Here is a 27113-nt window from a genome sequence, read left to right as displayed (position 1 = left end):
TAGTTTGGAACTTTCAAAATATTGGTGTTAGATTTCCTTTCAGAAGAGTTTAATTTATAGGACTAAAATGATAATTTAAGTTCAATAGTAGATTGTAAACTTTTTATTTTATGTTATTATTTGTGTGTATTTGATTATTATATTTATGTTTTGGGGATACGAAGATGGAATTGTTGGCTGGGGGTTGGCCTGTACTGATCAGATTCACGTTCTATTGAAGGTGTGAGCATTACGGTTTGATTTCTCACATCACGTGGTCCTAAGGAAATTAGTGAACAACAGGCTACTAACTATTTACGATTTATTATGAATTTTTTTCTCCTTTCTTCCCTGTTTTCCGAGGAATAGAGCCTTTTTTGAAGGGAGGGGGCTTAACTTTCTTATTTTGTGATTATCTATTGTTGACTAATATATTTTTGAATTAAAAAACCTTGTACTATAAAATAAAGTAACGATAATAAATGAAACTTAAAACAAACCGCAATAACTATAAATTGACAAGTACAAATAAAAATAGCCTCAAAACGAACAGACACTAATACAAATAAAAGTGGAGCTAATGGCTCCCTTACGCCCTCCAAAGACTAGGGTATAAACTTTAATAGAAACAGCATACATTTATTTTCAGCAGTTTTCTTATACAAGGGTAGTATTGAAAAATGATACATTGATCAAAGTTCCAGCAATCCTTCGTTTTATTTATCATTTTGTTTCGAAAATATGTCTAGTTTCGTTACCCTCTTATGCAGTTAATTTTGATCAATACTATCTTATTTTTGAAGATTTTATTCAACTGAATTGAAAATTATTATATCAATTAATGATTTAATAGGTAATTCAAAAACTCATGCTTCAACAACTTTAAGAAATGTTTAGGGGATTGGAAGTTTCTAAGATTCAACTATGTATTGATTTTAAGGATGTAAAGTTGGAAAATTCAGAAACAAAATTTTGTTTTCGGGGATTTCTGGAGCCTCTCTCCCGTTAACGAAATACAATGCCATCTATGATTTATATGTCATGAAATACTACTTATATGTCAGCACTGTCTATGTTATTTCTAGAGTTTATTTGCCTGAATTTGCTTGTTTGCTGTTAATGGGATAAAGTTATTGTACTACTTTGAGGTTGTTTTCAAATTTATTTGTACCCTCTAATACATAGATTTATATTTAAGTTAAATTGAGTGATCTTCTCCAATTCCTAGAATAGGTCTTTCTCTCCGGACATCCTCACTAGCGCCGTTTGTTTTCATACGTTGACTGGGGTGCCATCAATAACGACAATTTCATATAGTTCCCATATCAGCAGGGTACTGATTTTCTACTGGGAACAAGCAGAAGAGGGGAAGGAACCCCCCGCAAGCGCCGTATTGTACCTGCTGGTATTCAGCTACCCGAAAATTGCGAAGAAAAGGTGAGGGGGTACTTACACTTTCCTTCTTGCTGGGTGATTTCAGTAACTGGACTTTGATTATTAGATTGCGATTTGCCTGATGATGTGAAGGTGCGATGGTGACGCTTGTACGAAATGCTGTGCTGAACTTTATGTATCACTCGATGCAAACAGGAAAAAAAATAGAGCAGATTTTTAAAAGAGCAGTGGAGTTTTTCTCTCATACGGACATACTAAACGTGAAAGAAAAGTTGATCTCTATCGAGAGCGAACTGGGATATGATTACGTATTCCGAAAAACGGCCAACGACAGTGATAATATTGTTGAAATGGTGAAGATATTGTCCCAATGTGCCAAAGACAAGAAAACATTACCACAATTTGTTATTGTGGATCCCCAGGAAGTTCCCACATGTCCAGACGAAATCAGTGATTGCATTTGGGTCAAAGTTAATGAAATATTTCACCGCATAGATTTTTGATTAGACTCAATAGCAGGAAAAATCAAGCTAGCTACGCATAAGTTCTTCGATCAATTAAGTAAAGTGTCTGAACAGTGTGTTGCTATCTCTGACACTATGTCCCGAGCCCCTCCCTCTCTTGAACCACAAGTGACACAACAGAAGCCACGGTACTCAGTGCTGGTTAAAAATATACAATCTGATCTCAACTCACCGCAGGCTAGGCAAGAGTTCATAAAGAAGCTGTGCCAAAGTGAGATAGATTCGGACTCTCTTACTCTAAAGCGTAGCAAAAATGACTGGAACATCCTTGTCCAGTCACATGATTCAGCAACACAACTAGCTCAGGCCATGAGTAGTAAGCAAATTGACATACAAGTGAAAGTGCCTCAATTTGTAGGTAGTGTAAAGCAGATTCCTAGTTTTCTAGATGAAAACGAGCTAAGCCGAGTAGCTGGGTATGAGAAAGCTGTTCAGTGTGGTGACACTAGAGCCTTTAAATTATACTACCCGAGTCATGCCGATCTGGACAATACTATTGCCAATCCTCTTAAGATCTACCTTGAGCTTTTCAGGATTGAAGAGTTCCATTTCCTGCCCCGGAGCTGCTTTAAATGTCACACTGTTGGTAATATCGCTGCCAACTGCAATCAACAAGAAAAGTGCTCACAGTGTGGTGGCACTGATCACATGTCTTCAAGAGTTAGCCCGTGTAAAAAGCCCCGAATGTGTTTAAATTGTACCTCAAAAAAGCACAATTGCTACCACGCCTCATTCCCATTTAATCAAGCACAGCCGTCTACTCCTCCTATATCATGATGGATTGCAAGGTGTATTGTTGGAATAAGAATGGTAAAGTGGTGGACAAATAGCCATTTCTTAGTGATCTATCAACGAAATACGACCTTATTTGCCTCCAAGAACATTTTCTCACGGAAGCCAGTGTCAACTTGCTAAAATTTTCTCCAGATCGTCATTATATTATACAGCCAGCACGCAAATCCGGCAGGCACGGACGTCCTTCAGGAGGGTTTGCTATAATCTCCAATTCTGTTCCCCCTCCCTCCTGCCAGTCTCCAGCAAAGTAAACACTTCCAGCTTATTAAGTGTGGGGATTTCATAGTAGCCAATGTTTACTTGCTTACTAATTACAATAATATTGTTTCGGAGCAAAAGTTTGCTATTGCTTGCAAGAGACTCGGAATCTCAATAAAGAAAGTACTAAGGGCCGGCTTACCATTAGTGATTTTGGGGGACTTTAACTGTAACATTGAAGACAGCAGCAACTCTAGTGCCCAAGTGCTTCTAAGTTTACTTCCTAATGGATTCAAGCTAGCCACGAAAAACAAGCAATATTCTGTTATAAGTGTCTCTCAGTCTGTGTCTAACATCGATCACGCTATTAGTTTTAATGTTGAGCTACCTACCGTACAGGTAGGACTTGACGGAATATACTCAGACTATCTGCCCCTGTCTGTCACTATCCCATGTACTGTCAATGCTTACTCGCCAAAACTTAAACCGAACCTCGTGAGTGACTGGAAAAAGGTCTCCCGCCCTTTATTCCAACAAAAGTGTGACGAAGTCAAGGGAAAAATTAAGGTTCCATTTCATCTGCTCCAGTGGACTGCTGACTTACCTGATAGTGAAATAAGACTGCAATTGGACCTATACTTTGCTGAAATATGTCCACGCTTTAAAAATAGCTAAAAGCCAAGCTGTTCCGAGTGTTGAATTGCGCCGTACATCTCGAGCAAAAGGATGGGCCCAAAACTCCGTTTTGATTAAAGCAAAGTCTGCGGCCAAGCAGATTTGGCATGAATGTGACAGGTCTAAAAGTGGTGGAGTCAATCAAATTCGTATTTTTACTAAGCGGAAATTTGCAAAAGAACTGCGTAGACATCGTAGTGGTTTATAACACGAACCTGTGTTAAAAGTCATGAATAATCCCGATCTGATTTGGAATTTGCGTGCAAAGCCTGATGAGTATAATAAACCAATTTCCAGCACCATAGGTGAGAGAACATGGGTTGATTATTGTAGTGGGAAACGTACAGCCTCATACGATTAAAAAAAAACGAAAGTTTTATGAGCAACTAAGTCCCCTCCTTACTAAAGAGTTATATTATTTTTTTATGAACAGTTGTCAAATCTGGGAAGTGTGCAAAAAATTAAAAAAAAATCGTCAAGCGATGCCGATAAAATATATGCACATATCTATAGAACGGTAGTCCCTTTTTATTTGAACATCTTGCAATTGTTTACCAGATTATTATGACGCATGGTTTTGTACCAGATTTATTTTGCTTAGGATCTATAACGCCTATACAGAATAAAGGAAAATCCGCAACAGAACCTTCTTCTTATAGACCGATAACTATTTATCTCTGTTTTTTTGCAAGCTTTTTGAATTTTTAATAGTAGGTGGCATTAGGAAGTGTTGCAAGACCCCTCCCCACCAGTTTGGTTTCCAGTCAGAAATGGGATGCGCTCACGCATTACATGTTGTAGCAAATGTTCTGTTAGATACGCACATTTCAAATGAATCGCTGGCTATTGGTGAATACGACGTACGCCGTGCATTTGACTCGGGCATACATGCACAGATTATGCTAGAATTACAGAAAAATGGTGTCGACCCAGCTATTGTTCGACCTCTTTATGATTCGTATATGGCCAACTAAATGTGTGTTTATGTATTCCTAATGCAGAACCCACGATGAAAATCCCCGTAAAAAAAAGGTAGTAAACAGGGTACGATTTCTTCACCAAAGTTGTTTATGAATAGTATTTCTGAGGCGCAGTCCAAAGTCACTACAAGCTGTATTCTAAGAGGAATAGATTTGACCATAGTTGGTTTTATGGATGACACCTTGAATTTTTCTCGGCAAATAGCATCCCTAGAAAGTAATTTTGATATCCTGTCATCTCAGTATGGTGATATTGGCCTTAGTTTTAATGTGTCAAAATCGAAAGTAATGTTGTTTCACTGGAATAAGTCTGTTCTACCTCACATTCAACTAGGATCCAAGTCTGTCAAGCCTGTGGAGTCACTAATATACTTGGGACTGCCCATCGTGGACGCACTAATCTACCCGTTTGCTAGTCATCACACACATAGAGCGTTAAATTAGAACTGTGTATGGGGCCACAATTTCTTCAAATAGAAATCTTGATAAGTTTTTACCGGCTAGAATTTATAATGCTGTCACGCTGCCATATATATTACATATAACACTATTTTGGAAACTTCTGCGTAAAGAAGATAAATTTAAAATCCGTAGAATTTTCTTCAGATATTTGAAGTTTCTGTTGCATGTTCCACTGAGAACGAGTAATTCGTACCTGATCCAGCGATACGCAGTAGCTGATCCATTTTATGCAGTTAATCAGTTGCTTGACAAGTATTTTGCTAAGTTGGAGGTTAGGAGCCATCCTTGGCTACCTCTACTCTCGTCACTTTGATTTATGTGTATGTGTATTTACTTTGTCTGTACCATTAAGTGTATGTTTTTTGTTTTTTCTTTTCTAATGTTTTTTCCATCAATTTCTGTGTTTATGATGGGTGTACAAATAAATTAAATTAAAATGACCTACAAAGACATGGGCTTAATCAAGTAGACAGCTTTACTAACCTTGGTAGTATTATTAGTAAAGACCGTGGGGACAGTGAAGATGTTAAAAGTAGAATGTTAAAAGTAGAATAGCCAAAAAGCAGCTCGTCCCAAAATGGGGTTGGAGTATGTCCTAACGAAAGATCTATGGGAAATGTTGACTTCTTAGGAAGATCTAAAAAGGGAGGTTTTGAACAGATTCAAAAGAAGGGACGTGGTTAGCTGTGTTGGCCTGAGGCGGCTTAGTGCTACAGTGAGTTGGTACTAGTAGTAGTAATAATGGCCTTGTATCTCCCCCAGTAGCTGGTTCTTAACTATGAAAAGTAATATAACCGTTATACATACGTACTAAATAATAAGTATACAATCCGAACAGATTGCATATACTTTCATGGACGAGGGCACCGTCAACGTGTCAGTAAATTGCATATACTCTTATGGACGATGGCGTCGTTATGTATCAGTAAATCTTATAACCCTGGGAGACGTTTTTAAGTTGTTTAAAGTTTTAAGTTGTTCAGCTAATTATGGACTTTCACTCAATTTTATTTTACAAAAGAATATGCAAAAATTGTGATTTTGGTTAAATTTGGTTTTAGGCTTAGGTATTAGGTTCAGGATTTTTTTTACTGTTGAAAAAAGTTTGGAAGAATAGGAAAATAAATCTGCGAACCAAGAGTAGGATATTGGATGCTACAATGATGAGAGTGGTCAAGTATTGTTCTGAAGCGTGGGTGCTCCGAAAAAGTCTTCAGACTTTGAGAAATTGTCTTCAGATTACTGTGGGTGCTCCACTGACTGACCGTATCTCAAACATTAAGTGTTACAAAAACGTAGTTAAATCCCACTTCCTTGGGCTATAATAAGAGAAAAGTTGAAATGGTTAGGACAAGTTTTGCGGATGAAGAATGACAAATTGACAAAGATTGTCCTTGTCGGCCAATTGTCTGCGGCCAGGCAAAAAGCAGCTCGTCCCCAAATGGTGTTGGAGTTTGTCCTAAGGAAAGATCTATGGGAAATGTTAACTTCTTAGGAAGGTGTAAAAAGGGAGGTTCTGAACAGATTCAGAAGAAGGAGCGTGGTTAGCTGTGTTGGCCTCAGGTGGCTTAGTGCTACAGTGAGTTGGTACTAGTAGTAGTAATAATGGCCTTCTATCTCCCCCTGTAGCTGGTTTTTAACTATGAAAAGTAATATTAACGTTATACATGCATTCTAAATAATAAGTATACAATCCGAATAGATTGTATATACTTTTATGGACGATGGCGCCGTCATGTGTCAGTAAATCTTATAACCCCGGGAGGCTATCTAAGTTGTTTAAAGTTTTAAGTTGTTCAGCTAATCCTGGACTTTCACTCAATTTTATTTGGCAAAAGAATATGCAAAAATTGTGATTTTGGTTAAATTTGGTTTTAGGCTATTCTAATGAAACAGTTTGTATCAAACGAAACTGATTGACTTAAATTAATGCTGACTGAGATCTCACTCAATTTTTATAGTATTTTTTTATTTTTATGGCTTTGTGTTTTCAGCAGAGTCGTGATCATTCAGCTTCCATTAAGAGCTATGTGGCAGCTGTGTAAATCTCAAACATTATGGTGGCCCTAGGCTCGTGTAGATAAACGTTTAGGTTAGGTATGGCACATGAATGCTTTCATTGACTTCAGAGACATATTGTAGCAAAAACCAATTGTGTGATAAAACTGAAAAGATTTATGTAGGAGAATGCATAATATAAAAACAACCCAGGTAGTTCTCCTTCAGTATTGAGAACTAACAATAAATAGAACAACGGGTTGTGGTTTTGTGATGAAGTCAATTTATTTTTTTTCTGATGCTCAATTTAAAAATTGGCATGAATTTATTATGGTTCCATCATCTGATAAAACAATCTGAAAAATCATCTGAAAAAGCAAATTATACAACTATTTTTGTGTAAAATCCATATTTATGAACTAACTAGCTTTACCTGTCGCGTACTGCTGCGATCTCAAAAGAAACAAAATTTAGAAAAATTCAACCTACTGGAAATACCCCCCCCCCCGTTGGATTAGTATTTAGCAAATGGGAATGATTTGAACGTAATTAACTGTCAAGTATTTTTGTTCTGGGGTCTCTAGTTTCAGTGCGCACGAAAAATAATAAAAGATCCTGGATGGGTGACGGGGATAATTTGCAAACCTAAAAACTTCTTAAGTTTGTACTTGAAGACTTGTTAAAGTATCTCGGCGATCGTATGAAAGAGTGTAGTAAAGCATGCAGGACATACACACGCACGGACACACACAAACAGACATACTTTCTATTTTATTCGTGTAGACTTGTAAAGCTCATCTACTTTAAGATTTCGTGAACAATACAGTATTTGTCAAGACGATGATGATTGCCTAAATAATCCTTGCACCCAATATGGAGACATTGATGCAGAATGTAACGACTTCTATGGATATTTTACATGTAACTGTACGACTCCTAACTACATTTATGCTAACGATGATGGATGTGTTCGTAAGTAACAGTTTTGTCCAGCTCCTTCTTTTTTTCTAATATATTTTCTTAGTCAGGAAAGAAATTCGTACAAATTAAATCAACTGTTTAACCTAGAACAAAATTATTAACAAAAGCGATCTCATGGAGTCTACTTCCTTAGAAACATACTATCCAGGATTTCCTGATAAAAAAGAGCGTAAATTCAATCCCCCCCGGATATGACCTTGCTCTGGTGTCATTTCACGGAAATGTAGAGGTGCTAAAAAAATATTTTTTTCAAAATTTAGGGGAGGCAATATTTTTATTTTTCTATATTTTCAATAAAATACAACAAAAAACTGTTTTTCAGTGTCCCCCTCTTTTGACGTTGAAATAGGTCGTAAATATTGTGTTAAAATGAGACTGATTTAAACTAATAAAGGGATCTAAGGTGGAAGTTTGAGTTCTGAAGAATCGAGGGGTTGGCTTAAAATTAGTGTCAGCGCAGCCAGTGCAGAAGTGGATACAGAGAGGGGTCACAGAGCGTTGATAGATAACCCCAGTGAAGATCACAAAGTGGATTTCGGGATCTGTCCAGCCCCTCCCTGAAATCCCAGTATTTCGCATCTTAATATTAGTCTAAACTCAGTATTAGTATTTAAAAGCATCGAGCCTGAGAAAATTTATTTAATTTTCCACAAAGGGAGGAAATTTCTAAAAAATAAAAGATCTCGGTGAAAATTATACCATGGAATTCAACATAGTAGAGATCGCTGTTGTAGAGGTTTCAGCCCCTATTAACAAAATTTGAGACTTTATTTTTATCTAAAGGAGGATCCTCACAAAATTGTATCTTTTGTCGTGTAAATTGTACTTGTTTTATCTTTCTGTCGTTCTCTTTTTGTCTCCTAGGTATAACAATATCTAACCAATGGTCCGAAAATATAAGGAGAGGTTGAACTTGAAGGAATATTTGAAACACACCATCGCACCATATATATATATATATATATATATATATATATATATATATATATATATATATATATATATATATATATATATATATATATATATATATATATATATATATATATATATATATATATATATATATATATATATATATATATATATATATATATATATATATATATATATATATATATATATATAAACATAAAATAATGTTTAGCTACATTATTGTAGCTAAACATTAGCTACAATAATGTTTTATTGCGCTTTGCTGAACTTACTAATGAATACACCAAGGGTGACATATAGGAACTTTCAATTGTTTTCATTGCCGATTGCTTCTTAAACATTTGAGCCAAAATTCTGTTTTTTATTAGCAAATTTGGATCATTAGTTTTTCTCTTTGAGCTTTTTCATCCCAGTCCATTTGCTATTGTTTTCGAGCATTTTTTAAAGCATTGGGTACATAAATTTCAACTTTTTCTTCGGGAAGAGTAAGGTAACCCCCCAAATATACAGAAGAATTTTGTGTATTTCAAGTTTTAATGTTACTCTTATAATCACTGGATTTTTTTTTCATCCCTGGAGAACTGAGACAAAATGTCAAATCTCAACATTAAGAATGAGGGGCTGAATAATTTCGTTGCAGTTTAAGTTTAATTGTTACTTTTTAAGGTCGCTTAAATAATAATTGTTTTCTTAAGTTAGTTTCAGTCTATTTTTAATTGAATATTAAGATCTATCTAAAAAGTGAGGAGCGTAGCCAACCCTCCTCAGCCCCCATTCCTTACGCTAGTATGTAAGTTGTTTATTATAAGACTGAAAAAATAAGGGCTCATTTGAGTGTACTCGTAAAGCATAACACTAAAGCATGATTTAGAAATATGAGAAAGGATCCTATCCCCATCAAGTATCTACCATATTCACCCTAAAGATGAACTTCGGCTAACTTTGTTTCCAAATGTCTAAAAAACACCTTTTTTTGTTTTAGCATCAAAATTTTTTTCACCCCCTACTGCCGAGCCTCGTCGGCCTTCCGACTTCCATAATATATGCTCAGTCCAACTATATTGCTCCAGAGAAGGGAAATCAGGGGGCAATGCCCCAACAATATTGATAGGAAAATTTATCATGGAAAATCGTATATTTGAACCTGAATATCTTCTTCTCTGGGGAAATTCCCTCCAACCCAAAGAAATAACCGACTTATATCCTACCTAATAGCTATTGATCAACTATGCTGTGCTGCATAGCAATAAATGAAGCGTTATAAACGGTCTAATATAACTGCTCATCTAATAAGAACTGAACACACTTTAGAGAAAACGGTATCAAGGCAGGCATTATGGCTTCTAAAACTAGCAGGCTGTAAAAAACATACGTTTGGTAATTTAAAACCACTTAACCATCTAAACTTTCTTCGTTGATAGCATTCTTGGCAAATTGTTGGGACATACAAAAAAAAATTTGTTAAATGGGGAAAAATTAAGAAAATTGAAATGAAGTCTGAAATAAAATGAAATAAAAGTCAATGAAATGAAAATGAATGAGGTGAAATAATAATTACACTAGGCTTGTTTGGTTATATAGTCCCAGCAGAGTTCCAACAATCAAAATTAATTTTTAAGTAAAAATAAACAATAAATTTTTCAAATTAATTTGTTTGATAAACTATTTAATTAGAATTCTCATTATTCTAAAAATTGAACAAAATGGATTGATTCTTATGACAAGTTATAGCCATTAGCCCACAACATTCAGCTTTTGACCTGGCTTGCTGAACATGTTTTCTGCCAAATTATAAAATCCTCGCTTTACTAATTTAACCAATGAATATTTAATTCGTAAATTTTAAGAAAATATGGATTAATTATTATTTTGATATCTTTGATGCCCAATATCTAAGCTAATCCATATAACCCATTTTAACTGATAAAAAAAAAACGTTTCAGTTGATCCAACTGCGATCGATCCATGTGCATCGCCAAACCCTTGTGCGTCGGACGAAAGTAATTGCGTAAGATCATTGAATGAAAAGGGCTACGAGTGCAAGTGTGTCTTCCCGTTTGTAAGAAGAAGCGATGGAAGTTGTACTAAAATTAAGCCTGGCAAGGACAAAGTATATAACATCACCATTCCTCTTACATCACTAACAGCATGGTCACCTGCTTTGTCAGATCCCAACTCTCTGGAATTTTTGAAGCTGAAAAAGGATGCCGAAAAATTTGTAAGATAACAAAGTTTTTCTACTATACAAATAAGTAATGACTGACATATTATATTCGTCCTTGGTCTAGTAGTGTTAGTTGGAAGGGGAATATATTTGTTGTCCCTTCCCCCTAGATGCTCAAAGGTACCTTTATTGAAATATTTTCATTCAAAATGCCTTTTTATATGTTTCCTTTGAACAAATTTAAAGAATCACAAAGATACTCTCCCCGCAAGATCTTGACAAATAAATTTAGCCTCCCCCCTAAATTATTTTGATTTTACACCACAGAGCTCTGGAAATTCCATAGAGCCACTTTTAAAACGAAAAGCTAAGAGATGTAGTTGCTGTTGCTTTGCTATATCATTCAAATTAGAGCTCATCAATTAAGAAATGCAATCCGGTAATGACCTTGAAGAAACTTCAAAATTGCCGGTGCCACTGATAAATGCTTTATAGTAAATTTTACTCTTTCTCCATTACTGTTTTTGGGAACCTTTCCAAACAGGAAACAATATAAAACAGTGCTATACAGCACCTATCAAACAGTTCGTGGTAACGAACTGTAAGTAAGGAGCGACCCGGCTCAATGGTAACCGAAACTCTAGAAAAGGGGTTTTGGATACCAATAGATACATCACAAGAATCAGATTTTAAGGCTGATTTTAAATATATAAGTTTCATCAAGTTTGGTGCTACCCATCAAAAGTTACGTGCCGGAAAAAATTTGACTGATTTTCAAAAAAAGGGGGAAAGACCCACAAAAAGTTATAGAACCTTAATGAAAATCACACCATCATATTCAGCGTATCAGAGAATCCTACTGTAGAGGTTTCAAGCACATATCTACAAAAATGTGGAATTTTGCATTTTTTGCCAGAAGAAAGATCACGGATGCGTGTTTTTTTGTTGTTTTTTTTTTTTCCCAGGGGTGATCGTATTGACCCAGTGGTCCTAGATTATCGTGGGAGGGCTCATTGGAATGGAACTTAAAAGTTGTAGTGCCCTTTTTAAGTGACCAAAAAAGGAGGGCAACTAGGCCCCCTCCCACGGTCATTGTTTTCCAAAAGTCACCCGATCAAAATTTTGAGATAGCCATTTTGTTCAACCTGGTCAAAAATATGATAACTATGTCCCTTAGGATGACTTTATCCCCCGGAGTCCCTGGGAGGAGGGCTGAAAGTTATGAACTTTACCCAATGTTAAGATATAGTATTGGTTATTGAGAAGTATAATGACGTTTTCAGGGGGGATTTTTTCTGGTAGGTGGGGGGGGGGGTCGAGGGTTATGTGAAAAGATCTTTCCATGAAGGAAGTTTTCATGGGAGAAGGGACATTGCTATGAAGGAGGCGCCGGATTTCCCAGCATTATTTAAAAAAGAGATCAGAAATTAAATATAAAAAAACAAGTTTTTCAACTGAAAGTAAGGAGCAACATCAAAACTTAAAACGAACAGAAAATATTACGTATATGATTGGGTTCACCCCCTAGTCAATGCCTCGCTCTATAAGCCAAAGATTTTTTAGTACTTTTATAAGAGCTATTTATTCTAAATAACGGCCCTTTTGATTACGGGGTCATTTTCAAAAAATTGGAACAAAATTCGAACTTTAGCTTAAAGAGTGAGGTATTGACTATGGGGCGAACCCCCTAATATACGTATTAAAAATATATGAATATAGAAGTTCGTTACGTAAGTTAATCCGTAAGTTAAGTATATCTATTACTAATAAAAACGTTCGTAAATAAAATTAAACAAGTTTCGAGAAAGCCATTTAACCAAATAAAAGTAAAATTAATATGCAAATTATGTTTTAATTATTCATGTACGGTGAGCCAAAATCAGACCCTGCATTAATTCAAAAACTTTCAAAAATTAAATTAAAAAAAACAAGTTTTTTTAACTGAAAGTAAGGAACGACATTAAAACTTAAAACGAACAGAAATTATTCCGTATATGAAAAGGGCGGTCCCCTCCTCAACGCCTCGCTCTTTATGCTAAAGTTTGACTTTCTCACAACTCTATTTTTTTAACAATAAAAAATTATAGCGTAAAGAGCGAGGCGTTGAGGAGGGGACAGCCCCTTTCATATACGGAATAATTTCTGTCCGTTTTAAGTTTTAATGTCGTTCCTTACTTTCAGTTAAAAAAAACTAGTTGTTTTTATTTAATAAAATAAGGATCGTGACTGTAACACAAAGGCAGAGATCTCGCAACTTAAGTATAAATTAAATTAATACGGTTTAGCAAGATCTAATTAATCAGTTTTAGTGCTGTAAAATACAATGTGTAAGATTTTTTTTTCCATTTTAACAGTGAAGTAAGTACCAAAATTTTTGTTAAGATAGGAACGGGGCTCGGCAAAATATTTTGAGTATGTGATAAACCATGATCGAGTTACAGAAAAGACAAAAAAAATGAAAATTTTATAACACTTTGGATGCGAAGGAATATCTACTTTTTAGGAAAAATTAGTGACATTACTAAAAGGATTAAAAAATAAAAAGGCCCCAGGTGCCGATAGTGTGGTAAATGAGTTTTTTAGGTATGTTGATTATGAAGTTAGAAATGTTATTATGAAGTTAGGTTACTGAAGATTTTGAATATGATTTTGACGAAAAGAAAGTACCGAGTGATTTGAGAAAAACTCTAACTAAACCCCTCTATAAGAAAGGTAACAAGAGTGAGTTTGGTAATTATAGAATCATTAGCTTGGTTTCTGTATGAGGCAAATTAAATAAAAAAAACAAGTTTTTTAAACTGAAAGTAAGGAGCGACATTAAAACTTAAAACAAACAGAAATTATTCCGTATATGAAAGGGGCTGTCCCCTCCTCAACGCCTCGCTCTTTACGCTAAAGTTTTTTATTGTTTTAAAAATAAAGTTGTGAGACAGAGTCAAACTTTAGCGTAAAGAGCGAGGCGTTGAGGAGGGGACAGCCCCTTTCATATACGGAACAATTTCTGTTCATTTTAAGTTTTAATGTCGCTCCTTACTTTCAGTTAAAAAACTGGTTTTTTTTTATTTAATTTCTGATCGTTTTATAGTTAATGCAGCTTTTATTTGCATAAAAATTTTACTTTTCTTTTGCTAAATGGATGTCTTTACAAATTAACTTACGTAACTAACTTCTATATTCGTATATTTTTCTTCTGGCAAAAAATACAAAGTTGCAAATTTTTGCAGATATGAGCTTGAAACCTATGTAATAGGGTTTTCTGATACGCTGAATTCTGACGGTGTGATTTTCATTAAAATTCTTTCACTTGTAGGGGATGTTTCCCCCCTCTTTAAAAAAATCGAGTAAAATTTCTCAGGCCTGTAGCCTTTGATGAGTAATACTAAACTTAATAAAATTTATATATTTAGGATCAGCATTATAAACACATGCCTTTGATACATTTATTGACATCAAAATTCCGTTTTTAAAAGTTTCGATTACTATTGAGCCGTATCGCTTGTTTTTTTATTGTTTTTTTTATTACGTATATGTTATTACGTATATGAAGGGGTTCTCCCCTTAGTCAATACCACGCTCTTTACGTTAAAAGTTAATAAAAATTTGATTCACAAACCCCTGAATCACAAAGGCCGTTTAATTAGAATAGATAGCTCTTTTGAAAGCACTAAAAAAAACTGTAGCGTAAAGAGCGAGGTATTGACTTGGGGGAGAACCCCCTCACATACGTTATAATTTCTGTTCGTTTTAAGTTCTAATATTCCTTCTTACATTTCAGTTGAAAAAACTTGTTTTTTTATTTAATTTCTGATCGTCTAATGATCGATTTAATTTCTAATGCTTGGAAATCCGGCGCCCCCTTCATCGCAATGTCTCTTACCCCAAAGAAACATCCTCCACGGACAGCTTCTCCAGAGTAACCCCTCCTCTAGCCCCCCCCCCCCAGAAAAAATCCTTCCTGAAAATGGTTGTATACTTCCCAATAACCAATAAATAATGCTGGCAAGTCCGGCGCCCCCTTCATGGCAATTTCCCTTCCCCCATGAAAACTTCCATCATGAACAGATCCTCCAACATAACCACCGACCCACCCTTCCCTCCCACTACCAGAAAAAAAACCTCCTGAAAACTTCTGTATACTTCCCAATAACCAATTCTGGGAACTTCGGGAGATTAAGTCACCCTAAAAGACATATTTATCATATTTTCGACCATGCTGAACAAAATGGCTATCTCAAAATTTTTATCGGGTGACTTTGGGAAAAAAATGAGCGTGGGAGGGGGTCTTTTTGCCCTCAAATTTTTTGGTCACTTAAAATGGGAACTAGAACTTTTGGTTTCCGTTCCAATGAGCCCTCCCTCGATATTCTACCACGACCACCGGGGCGATACAATCACCCCTGGTGAAAAAAACAAAAAAAATAAATAAAAAACACGCATCCGTGATATTTCTTCTGGCAAAAAATGTAAAATTCCACATTTTTGTAGATAGGAGCTTGAAAACTCTACAGTAGAGTGCTCTGATACGCTGAATATGATGGTTTAATTTTCATTAAGGTTCTATAACTTTTAGGGGGTCTTTCCCCCTTTTTTTGAAAATCAGCCAAATTTTCTCAGGCGCGTAACTTTTGATGGGTAGCACTAAACTTAATGAAAGATATATATTTGAAATCAGCATTGAAATCTGATTCTTTTGATATATCTATTGGTATCAAAAACCCGTTTTCTAGAGTTTCGGTTACCATTGAGCCGGGTCGCTCCTTACTTACAGTTCGTTACCACGAACTGTTTGACAAATTACTTAGTATATAAAACAATGTGCTTTTAGTAATAGGAGAGGATCTGTCGACCAAATTTTCACTTTTTGATTAATAATTGAGAAGTGCCTGAGTCATTAAACTCCTTTATTCCTCAGTTTTACAGATTATAAGCAGGCGTTTGATTCACCTGATGGGGGAGCTGTAGCGAAGTTCTATCCGTGTATGGTATACCAGATAAATAAATTAAAGTGATTAGTGCTATGTATGAGAAAAACATTGCTGCGGTTAAGTTAGGTAATGATTTTAGCAAATGGTTTCGTATTAAATCAGGAGTTAAGCAGGATTGCGTTTTAGCCCCATTTATACGTATCCTTTTGATGGACTTAGTCCTATGGAGCACCAAAAAGGCAAAGGGAGAACATGGAATCATTTGGGGATATAACATTCTACTAGACTTTGAATATATGGATGATTTAAGCTTTTAAGATGAATTCTTTGCAAAATGAACAAATTTTTAGATGTTTTGCAAGTTCAGGGTGCAAGAATAGGCTCGAAAACTAATGTTAAGAAGACTAAGTTGCTAAGACTAGGAAATAGTGAAGGTGAAGAGGTTATGTGGGGCAGCAAGAAGATCGATCAAATGGACAGCTTCACTTATTTAGGTAGTATTACTGCTAAAATTAGTGGTTTCCGTGAAGATATTAAAAGTAGAATAACCACAACCCAGGGTGTTCTTTCAGAGTTGAAATAAAAAAAAAAATTGGAAGAATTAGAACACAAGTTTTTGCTCCAAGATTATAATATTGGAGGCTACCATTATGAGTTTTAAGGTATGGTCCTAAAGCCTGGGTGCTCCAAAAAAGAGGAAGATTTTCTAGATGTTTACCAGAAAAATTAGCTATTGATTATTTTGAGTGATTGACTGTCTGACCATATCTCAAACAGTAAGAAATGTGAGTCAATCCCGCTTTCTTGGGTTATTATGAAAAAAAGGTTGAGATCGCTAGACACGTTCTGTGGATAAAGGATGACAGATTTCCGAAGATCATTATTGTTAACTAACCGCCTGGGGCCAAACATAAAACATGCCCCCGAATAGGGTGGGAGGATGACGAAAGGAAATACTTAAGGGAAATAGGAAATTCTTGGGAGGGTGTTGAGCGGAAGGCTTTGAATAGATTTGAATGCAGGAGGAGTGTTTGCCTCAGGCAGCATGGTGCTACATTGAGCTGTTAGTAGTAGTAGTAGTAGTAGTTGTAGTAGTAGTAGTATCTTAATTTTTCTATAATTGATAGAAGTTTCCTTTTTCAAATTCAACTTAAATTTTAGAAATGTTGATTTTTGAAAATTTAAGACTTGAAACACACTAGAGATTTTTAAACCAGTGTGTTTTTTTTTTACCAATCGGTTTTTAGAGATTTAAAGGATGGTATCGCGACGTGCACAGAGGGCATAAAACAAAAATCAAGCGTTAAAAAAACACCAATGGCAGCAATACAGCCGCTCACTGTCATTACAATAAACGATCGGTAAAATAAACTATTATTTCTTTTTTAAAGCCTTCGCCAAGATGGAACTGAATGCACGCATACACACTCGGTGTCCAGTCTGTTGCCGACTGCTTCTGTTTTGCATTGAGAGAGAGTTATTGGAGAAAGGGCGTCATAAAAGAAAACTAAATTTCAATAAATTAATTTCTTTACCTGAGAAGGGAGAGGGCAATTGCAAAGAAAAAGAAAAAATGTTAGATAATTTGATTAGGAGGTGCCTAGAAATTCAATAAACTTTGAAGTGTCAGGGGATTGAGTCAAAATTAGCCCCTGCCTTCGACCCTAAGCAAACCAAAGCCTATTTATCGTAAGTAAAAAAAAAAAAAAAGAGCGCTAACACAATTTATGTGTCCTTAACTAAATACTAATCTTAAAAAATTTAAATTCATTTACATTAAGAAAATTTCTACCTTTTGGTTTTCTGGATAGCTTCTCAGTTCCTACCCTCCTTTTCAAATGCTTTTACGTGTGGTTACTTCACATGAATATTGGATGGGGGGAGGGAACACTTTGTATTTTTCAATCTATAGGAGGAGATGCAAATTTGTCATTTTTTCAATTATTTTCAATAAAATACAAAAAGACTTTCTTCAATGATTAAATACGAAATATTGAGTCATAAACTTGCACATGCTTAACAGACGACTGCTTCAAAATTTTACTTACCTCAGAATTCCATCAGTTGACAGAAAAGCTAATTTCTGCTTCTCAGGAGGTACAAAGTGATTCCAACTTGCTTCAGATACCTCCTGCTTCATTAGAAGCAATGCCTTATCTCTATTTAAATTACAAAAGAAGGTTGATTGTACAGATGGTTAAGAACCATTAAGGTTGACCTATCTTTCATATCCTATTCGCAACTTAAGAATTTTTCTCAATGTTCAATGATTGGTTAAAATTAATTGTTAATTAAAATTTATTGTTAGGTCAGATCTGTAATCGAAAAATGTTGCATCGGTAGAATGTTTACCGTCAAGTGCGTAAGCGCTAGAATACAAGCGGGGAAAAAAAAGATCAGTAAAAAACGCCAAGTGTGTTTTCTTGCCTAAAGCTAAGACATGCTGTCGGTAATTATAATTTAAAGTAATTCAACTTATCAATAAGAGATTACAATGAATAAACACTATTTTTAGATGATTGAATTCTTATCAAGCAGTTATTTAAATGGATAAACTCTGGCTAACTAGACTTATTCTTTGAGAGCCTCTCTGAGCAGCACAAAAAAAATAAAAAATAAAAGAACACTGAACATAAGAGAATGGTACAGTAACTGAAGAATGAAAATAATAGGAGAATGGAAACTTAATACACGGATTACAAATGATAATAGAAGGTTACAAAATAAACGCAAACAGCCTAAAAAATAAATATAAGAAAATATATTTTATTTTAAGAATATTTTATTTGATTTTACGCTTACAACCCCATTTTCTCATATGCAGCTTTCCAGAATATTACCATTTCTTAGTTCATTTTGATGAGCCTCCATAATTTGTTTAGTTAACCTCCTGTTCTTTCGATCAGCTTTTCTGCTTTTTTGTCTTTATGTACCTCTCAGGAAAAATATCAAGCTTTAGAAGTGATTTAATATAATATTTTTTTAAACAATGCTCTAGGATAGATTCTAGAGGCAACAAAACAGCATAGGCTTAGCAAACAGCCATGTGACTTTCATGTTTTGCACAAACTTTCTTCGATCATTGAAGGTCGGGTCAGAGAAATTTAGGAAGTAGCTCATTTTATTATAAACTGCGAGTCCTAGTCCCCTTTATAAAAATTAAAAATGAATGAAGGGGGAAAAGACTCCTGGGATGCCCTTTTTAAACACCCATGGGATCTGCGAGAAATTTTAAGATAAATAATTTATTCAGAGTAATTGCAAAGTCTTATCTTTATTACATTACCACGAAGCCGTGGAAAAATAGCCCTAATAGTTCATACTGCTGGATTTGAGGACAAAATTATTTATGTTGTCAGGATCCGTGGCACACGACTCTACTGTCGTCATCCAGATTTGAGAATTCGGCAAAAGAATTAGCAACTTCAGCCTTTGCCTGAGGATCTTGTACCACAGTACCCTTAATCTGTATAGAAGTCCCCTAGGACGACAGTAAAGCCTCTTTAACTATTTTCCACAAACTCTTTGCCGTAGCATGCTGAAGCTTGGTGGCGAATTTCTCCTTATACTGAAACCGGGACTGCGAAATCACATGAGCTGCATCTTTGCGCGCGTTTATGTATGCAATTCTGTCCTCCTCGCTCTTAGAAAGTAGCCATCACTTGTGTGCGGTTTGCTTTGCCTTCTTTCACTGGGTGTTGAACCAAGGTTTGTCCTTACTGGACACCTGGATCCGCTTTGATGGGATATATTTTTCGACAGAGTCAGCTATGGCCTGCTGGTACTTCTCTGCAGCTTTTTCTAGGCCTTCAAGGAGAAAGGTTCTCCACTGCTGAGAACAAAGAGAATTTCTCAAAGCTCCTCAATCACCTATTTTTTTTTAGCCAAATTGTTTGCTCTTGCTTTATTGGAGGCATAATACGAAGGTTTCCATGTGCAATGACGACAATGTGGTCACTTGTGAATGCATGTGCGTCAACCATAAAGGAGTCATGGGGATCTGTAAGGAAGAGTTTAAGACAAGAGGATCCGTTTGGGCCGTAATGCATGTCAAAATTGACAGGTGGTTCCAGTTCTTAAGAGAGAGATATATCATGCAAGTCTGACCCTTTCTTATCAGTATTTTTGCTGCGAAGCCACACGCTATGATGGACGTTGAAGTCTGCATAGACGATAACGGTGTCTCATTGTAATATCCTCCATAGAGGATAGGGATTGAATACATTGCCCAGAATTTATTCAACGGAGGATTCAAGGTAGCTGGTAATCTGGCAGATTGGATGGTTTTACAAGGTAACAACAATAACGAACTTATTTGGGAGGCTTACCCTAACCCACAGAGCTTCTTCACCTGCTGAATCTGGTACATTTAGGCATGTATATAGTATATGGCATTGTAGATAAACAGCAACACCTCCTCTTTGGTATTTAGCGCCGTCACTACGTTCTCGGTCTCGTCTTAGGAGCTTGTATCCCTGAATGGTAACCTCACTGCTCTGCATTTCATGGTTGGGATTGGTCTCAGTAACGCATATGATAAGGGGTCTAACTTAGATAGACCCCTTAGATAAGGGTCGCTAAATATAGGAAATAATCAAACTTAGATCTGAGAGAACGTACATTGCAGTGGGTTACAGTAAACAGGTTCACTTGGATGGTTGATTGACGTGGTCGTCCATAAAATGGTGTTTGGTGCGAGAATTTTTATCATTGCCTATCATAACCAGGTAAAAGAATCTTTGCCGGGTGGTTAGCACGATAAAACCTAAACATCCATTGCTATGCATCATTTGACGGGGAACGGTGCCACCCGCCAAAGCCCCTCACTATCACTTCCTTAACGTGGAGATATACCCAATTTTGGGCTGGGATTTGGCACAAGTATCTCACACCATTTATATATATATATATATATATATATATATATATATATATATATATATATATATATATATATATATATATATATATATATAGTATATATATATGTAGTATATAAATATATATATACTCGTATATATATATAGTATGTAAATATAAATATATATATATATATATATATATATATATATATATATATATATATATATATATATATATATATATATATATATATATATATATATATATATATATATATATATATATATATATATATATATATATATATATATATATATATATATATATATATATATATATATATATTGCCGGTTTTTAAAGAGTTTAAATTAACCGGCACAAGTGGTATACTTCTCGCGATTGGAATAAAATTGACACATCTCAGTACATTGAAATTTCAGATAGTATCCTAAACAAGATCCAGGTTCCATTTCATCTTCTGCAAAAGTCTTCTAATAAAGACATTAATGAGGTTAGATTAACTCTTGATATATACTCCGCAGAAATCTGCCATGCACTTTTGTGTGCTGAAAAAAGGGGCAGTTCCTCTTAAAAAATACGTGTTGGTACCCAAGTTCCCGGGGTTGTCAGGAAATCTAGTGCTGTCTGAAGCTTGTGACCGTGCTAAATTTTGGTACAAATTATGGAGAGATTGCCTATATATATATATATATATATATATATATATATATATATATATATATATATATATATATATATATATATATATATATATATATATATATATATATATATATATTGGTAAGGAACTTGCCTTTCATCGATCTAAAATGCAGACACTTTATTCTGAGAATGTCAGGAATTCACCTGATCTTCTGTGGAAGCTATTACCTCGTACTATCTCCTCCAATTTGCCAGACCCGAATGACATTCCATTGTCCGAGTGGATATCCCATTTTTCAAATGAATTTTCTGAGCCTGATCCTGTTTTAGAGTCACAATTTTGTGAGGAGCTCTGCAAATTCATTGATGAGTCTCCTAACACTGATTTTGCTGTTGATTGTAATGCTGTTATAAAAGCCATATAACAGCTTAAACAGAAAGCGTCTTGTCGGATAGATAAGGTGAGCAATCTACACATCATTAATGGACGTTGTGTATTGTTATATCACCTCAGCCTTCTCATGCAACTGATATTTGTGACAGGTATTGTTCCTTCCTCTTTCTGCATTGGTGATCTGACTCTGATTCCCAAAAAAGGGAAATCTGAGCTGCAATGTTCCTCTTTCCATCCCATCACCGTATCTACTAAAAAATGCAAACTTTTTGAGCTTCTTTTTCTTGATGATTTAAGACAGAAATGTTACGGTCCCCCACATAAGTTCGGTTTTCAGGCTAATCTTGGCTGTTCTCATGCTCTTACAGCAGTTTTTACTGCCCTTGCCGACACTGAATCTTTGGGAGAAAGTATGATCCTCGCCGTACATGACGTTAAACGTGAGTTCGATTCCTTAATTCATTCGTCAATGCTTCTTCATATAGCATGGTGAGGCGTAAGCCCATCAGTTGTCCGTGTTCTCAGGGATTTATATAGGAATCTAAAAGTGCGTTTAAAACTTCCATCCCGTTTTTCCCTGCAGTCGGCTTTTCATCCTTCCCTATAGAATTGCATTAATTCTCGTGTGAGGCCAAACTCTTCGATTCCCTCGAATATGCTTGTGAATCCTCAGTACCCCATCCTCGTTAAGAAAGGGACTAGACAGGGAGCTATCACTTCCCCAACCCTGTTCAATAATAGTGTCCTGGAAGTGCAGGCAAAGTGTCTTCCTTCATGCATTCTTAGGAGAATTGATATGTCTCTTATTTGTTATGCTGATGACATCCTGAATCTCAGCCGTACGATCCAGCGCATTGAGCAGAATTTCAAAATCCTCAAAGATGAATATTCAAAAATCGGTCTGTCTTTTAATCCTGAGAAATCCGAAGTAATCCTTTTCAATTGGTGAAATCCCTCTACTTCTCTTATAAATATGGTCCGTTCCCTTGTTAAACCCTCAGACCATATTACATACCTGGGCCTCCCGATTGGCACATCTATAGGCCACACACGTTGTTTACTGATTTCTCACGTTGAGCGAAAAATTAGCATTTCTTACAATGTAATTATAAAAAGCAAACTACATTTCAACCATTATATTCTAGCATCCATTTACAACGCCACAGCCCTTCTTCATCTGCTTTACATTGCACCTTTCTGGATATTCTATACAGTTACAGATAAAAAGCACCTACGATCAATCTTCTTCAGATTTGCTAAATATCTTCTACATTTGCCCCCTTGGACAAGAAACCATAAAATTATTCATTTGTATAAGCTACCTGACCCTAATATTAGCATTAATAAATCTGTATCCTGTTTTCAAAGTAAGTTTAATCATCCATGGTCAACAATTTGTTCACAATAGTTTTTTTATATTAATGTAATGCATATAGTCACTGTTTGTATTAATGTAATGAAGAGTTTTCTTTTGTCATGTGTTTGAATTTTCAATGTGTGTTTGTGTCCTTCTTTTCTTCTTTTTTTTCTTTTTTGTTTTCTTTATTGATTACTCCATCTACTGTACCTTTTGTACCTTTTTTTGACGGGCAATAAATAAATAATAATAATAATAATAATATATATATATATATATAATCAGTTATGCTTGTCAACTGTGCAACACTAGGAACCACTTTGTATATTTTTATGTGTATTTGTTTCTTTACAGTATGAAACATACCTTATGTTCATATATTAATTTGAGTTTTTTGATTTGTACGGAACAGTAAAGTCTATAACATAAAAGCTTACACGACATTTCTCTTGGTCCAAGGTTGTATAATAAGAATTCTAATAAGATTTTCTTTTCAATAAATATAGAATATGAATATTGTTACTATTTTTTTTTATTTTCAAAAAGTTGTTTTCATTAGTTTTGATTAAAAATAAATTCATTCATTTTGACAAAGCATATACCTTACAGATCAAAGCCGTCTTCAAAGATGCGGTGGGTCAAATTCAAGGATTTTCACAAGCTTCAGGAGCTACAGGCCGATTTTTTCCTTCAATTCCATCACCTTACAGACGGCAAAGATCCCAGAAGACATTCGCATTTGTTGGTAAGGTTAAAATCATTGTTCTTTACGTGTTAAAAAATTATGAGTACTTATTATTTGTTGAATGGACACCGATTGAGCACCAGACGAACATTGGACACCAAATGGCAATTTTAAAATAACGTAATATTAAATAATAAAAGTAATACTATTTTAACAATAGTTAAAATAATAATTTCATCCTGTAGTTCATTCCCCAATTTATAATGAGAAAAAGACCTCCAATGCCAACGCCCCGTGGGATGTTGTAGCAATTGTGTACCACGATTCACAGTTGCGGGGCAACAACGTAACTATTTTTAGATGTGATAGGATTATGGCGATATATTATTTGCACGGTCAATATGTAATTAGAGAACTCCTGAAATAATCTCTCTGTGTACGAAATAATCGTCAAACACTATATCTTCATGGTTTTCTATTCTGTCTCTACTAAGACTGTGTACTATTTATTGCGGTTAATGAACGTCCGCCTGAGTAAACTGAGTAGCTCACTGAGTAAACTTTTATTTTTTAGCCTAAGCGTCATTTCCGGATATTAATTAGAAAAAAACATTTTCTGCAAAATAAGTTTTTCATAGAAAAATAAAGAACTCCATTAAACAAAAAAGAGCAAAAATAAAATAAAATAATCTACCATGCGTGAAACTACCACAAATCAGCATCGATAAATAAATAAAACCCAAAACGAACAGAAATTACAATATATAACCGAGTCAAGCTCAAAACGAGCAGAAATTAACATAAATTGGGCGCAAAACCCCTATGCCTTCCCAAGGCCCGAAAAAAATTTGCGCTTTACTGAAAAAATTCAAATGAATGCGCATTGTCAGTTTAATTTACATATACTGATATTTAGTAATCAAAATGTTAATATTATTTAATTTATTAAAGCTATAAAAGTAAAAACATTCATATTTTTTCTGTAAAGTGCAAATTTTAATCTGGCCTTGGGAAGGCATAGGGGTTTTGCGCCCAATTTATGTTAATTTCTGCTCGTTTTGAGTTTGACTCGGTTAATTATTGTAATTTCTGTTCGTTTTGGGTTTCATTTATTTATCGTTGCTGATTTGTGTAAGTTTCACGCATGGTAGATTATTTTATTTTATTTTTGCTCTTTTTTTGTTTAATGGAGTTCTTTACTTCTCTTTGAAAAACTTATTTTTCAGAAAAAGTTTTTTTAATTAATTTCTGTTCGTTTTATATTGACATAGTCTTTTCATGGAAAAAGCAAATAATACTTTAAATCTTTTCGTTTTTTAAGACTTTATAGTTTGGCCTACTTTTTGTGTGCTGGAGAAAAATTTTCAGTAATTTTTAACAACATACACTTTTTTAAAAATCTGGACACAAATAGTATTGTTTAATTTAGTTTCATACCTCCTTTAGTTGACCTGAAATGGAAAACTTGATACCATTCATAAAAAAATGTTTACTTTCTTTGATAGCTTCGATACATTTACGTTACTTTGATTTGGTTAAATTTCAACAGCAGAAGTTGCCCCAAAAGATCGAACATAATGCCTACAGTTGCTATTAGTATACTTTTGAGTTGGATTTTTTCGACTTAGCAGTAACACGATGCATTTTGGTTTAATCTTAAAGAGATACTTATTTTTTAAAAATAATGGGCAATTGGGAGGGTGGGAGTGGAAGGGGGACTAGTTGCCCTCCAATTACTTTCGATTATTAAAAAGGGCATCAGCCCTTTCTATTTTCAATCGAATGAGCCCTTTTCGAAGTTCCCACGAAAACAACTTCGGTACAAAGTGCCCTTTCGGTAAAAATAATACTTTACACCCACATCGATCTTTACTACAAGAATGTCAAGCCTTCCAATCACTTTCGACTATTAAAAAGGGCACTAGGCCTTTCTATTTCCAATCGAATGAGCCCTTTTGGAAACGACAACGCTTTCTATAAACACCTTAAATGCCCCAGGGCATAAATTACAACCTTTCAATTTCAAATTGAATGAGCTACTTTTGAAGTTTTACGACAACTCTATCTATAAAATCTTATATGCCCCCAGGGCATAAACTACAACCTTTGCCCTTGGGGTTCTCGGGGGTTTGTCATCCTTAAATACATAATCTCCAGAACTTCCAACTATGTTGAACTAAATGGCTATCTCTAAACTTTGATTGAATATTTTTTTTCGGGAAATTGTGGGCGTAAGAGGGGGGTTAATTACTCTCCACGTACTTTCGACTATTAAAAAGGGCAATTTCCATTTCCAATCAAATGAGCCCTTTTTGAAATTTATATAACAACTTTCGATATAAACTTTAATGCCCCCAGGGCATAACTTACAACCCTTGCACTGAGGGCTCTGAGGGGGTTATCATCCTAAAAGACCTAATTTCCAGAACTATCGACTACGTTGAACAACATGGATATCTCAAAATTTTGATTGGATGTGTTTGGTAAAATGATGGGCGTGAGAGGGGCGTCAGTCGCTATCCAATCACTTTCAACTATTAAAAAAGGCACTAGCCCTTTCAATTTCCAATTGAATGAGCCCTTTTGAAGTTTCTACGACAACGCTTTCAATAAAAACTTTATATGCCCCCAGGGCATAACTTACGACCCTTGCCCTGAGGGCTGTGGGGGACGGGTTGTCTTCCTTAAAGACGTAATTTCCACAACTTTCAACTACGTTGAACAAAATGGTTATCTAAAAATTTTGATTGGATGTGTTTGGGAAAAAGGTGGGCGCGAGAGGGGGGGGGGGTTACTGGCACTTAAATCACTTTTGACTATTAAAAAGGGTACTAGCCCTTTGAATTTCAAATCGAATGAGCCCTTTTTCAAGTTTCTACGACAAAGATTTCAATAACAACCTTATATGCCCCCAGGGCATAACTTATAATCCTCCCCTGAGGGTTGTGGGGGAGCATCCTCCTCAAAAATATGTTTTCTATCTGGAAATCAACTACGCTGAGCAAAATGGATATCTAAAAATTTTTATTGGATGTGTTTTGGGGAATGATGGGTTTGGAGGGGAGGGGGCTACTTGCCCTCCAATCACTTTCGATTATTAAAAATGGCACTAGCCCTTTGAATTTCCAATCGAATGAGC

At 35.2% G+C, this 27113-nt stretch overlaps 1 protein-coding gene across 1 annotated transcript in view; it reads left to right on the top strand.

The window, feature by feature from the left end:
* Nucleotides 1-27113, top strand: part of LOC148953608 (uncharacterized) — a 72406-nt gene that overhangs the window by 5116 nt on the left and 40177 nt on the right. The window contains exons 2-4 of the mRNA XM_089087753.1: nucleotides 7815-7978; nucleotides 10867-11141; nucleotides 23899-24034. Coding sequence (XP_088943879.1) covers nucleotides 7815-7978; nucleotides 10867-11141; nucleotides 23899-24034 — 575 coding nt within the window. The remainder of the gene's footprint in view (nucleotides 1-7814; nucleotides 7979-10866; nucleotides 11142-23898; nucleotides 24035-27113) is intronic.

Source organism: Artemia sp. Qi Xiang Cuo, chromosome 4 (assembly GCF_049724085.1).
Source record: "Artemia sp. Qi Xiang Cuo chromosome 4, ASM4972408v1, whole genome shotgun sequence".
NCBI classification, from domain to species: domain Eukaryota; kingdom Metazoa; phylum Arthropoda; class Branchiopoda; order Anostraca; family Artemiidae; genus Artemia; species Artemia sp. Qi Xiang Cuo.
The sequence above is the reverse complement of the archived record's forward strand: the minus strand, read 5'-3'. Positions and strand labels throughout refer to the sequence as shown.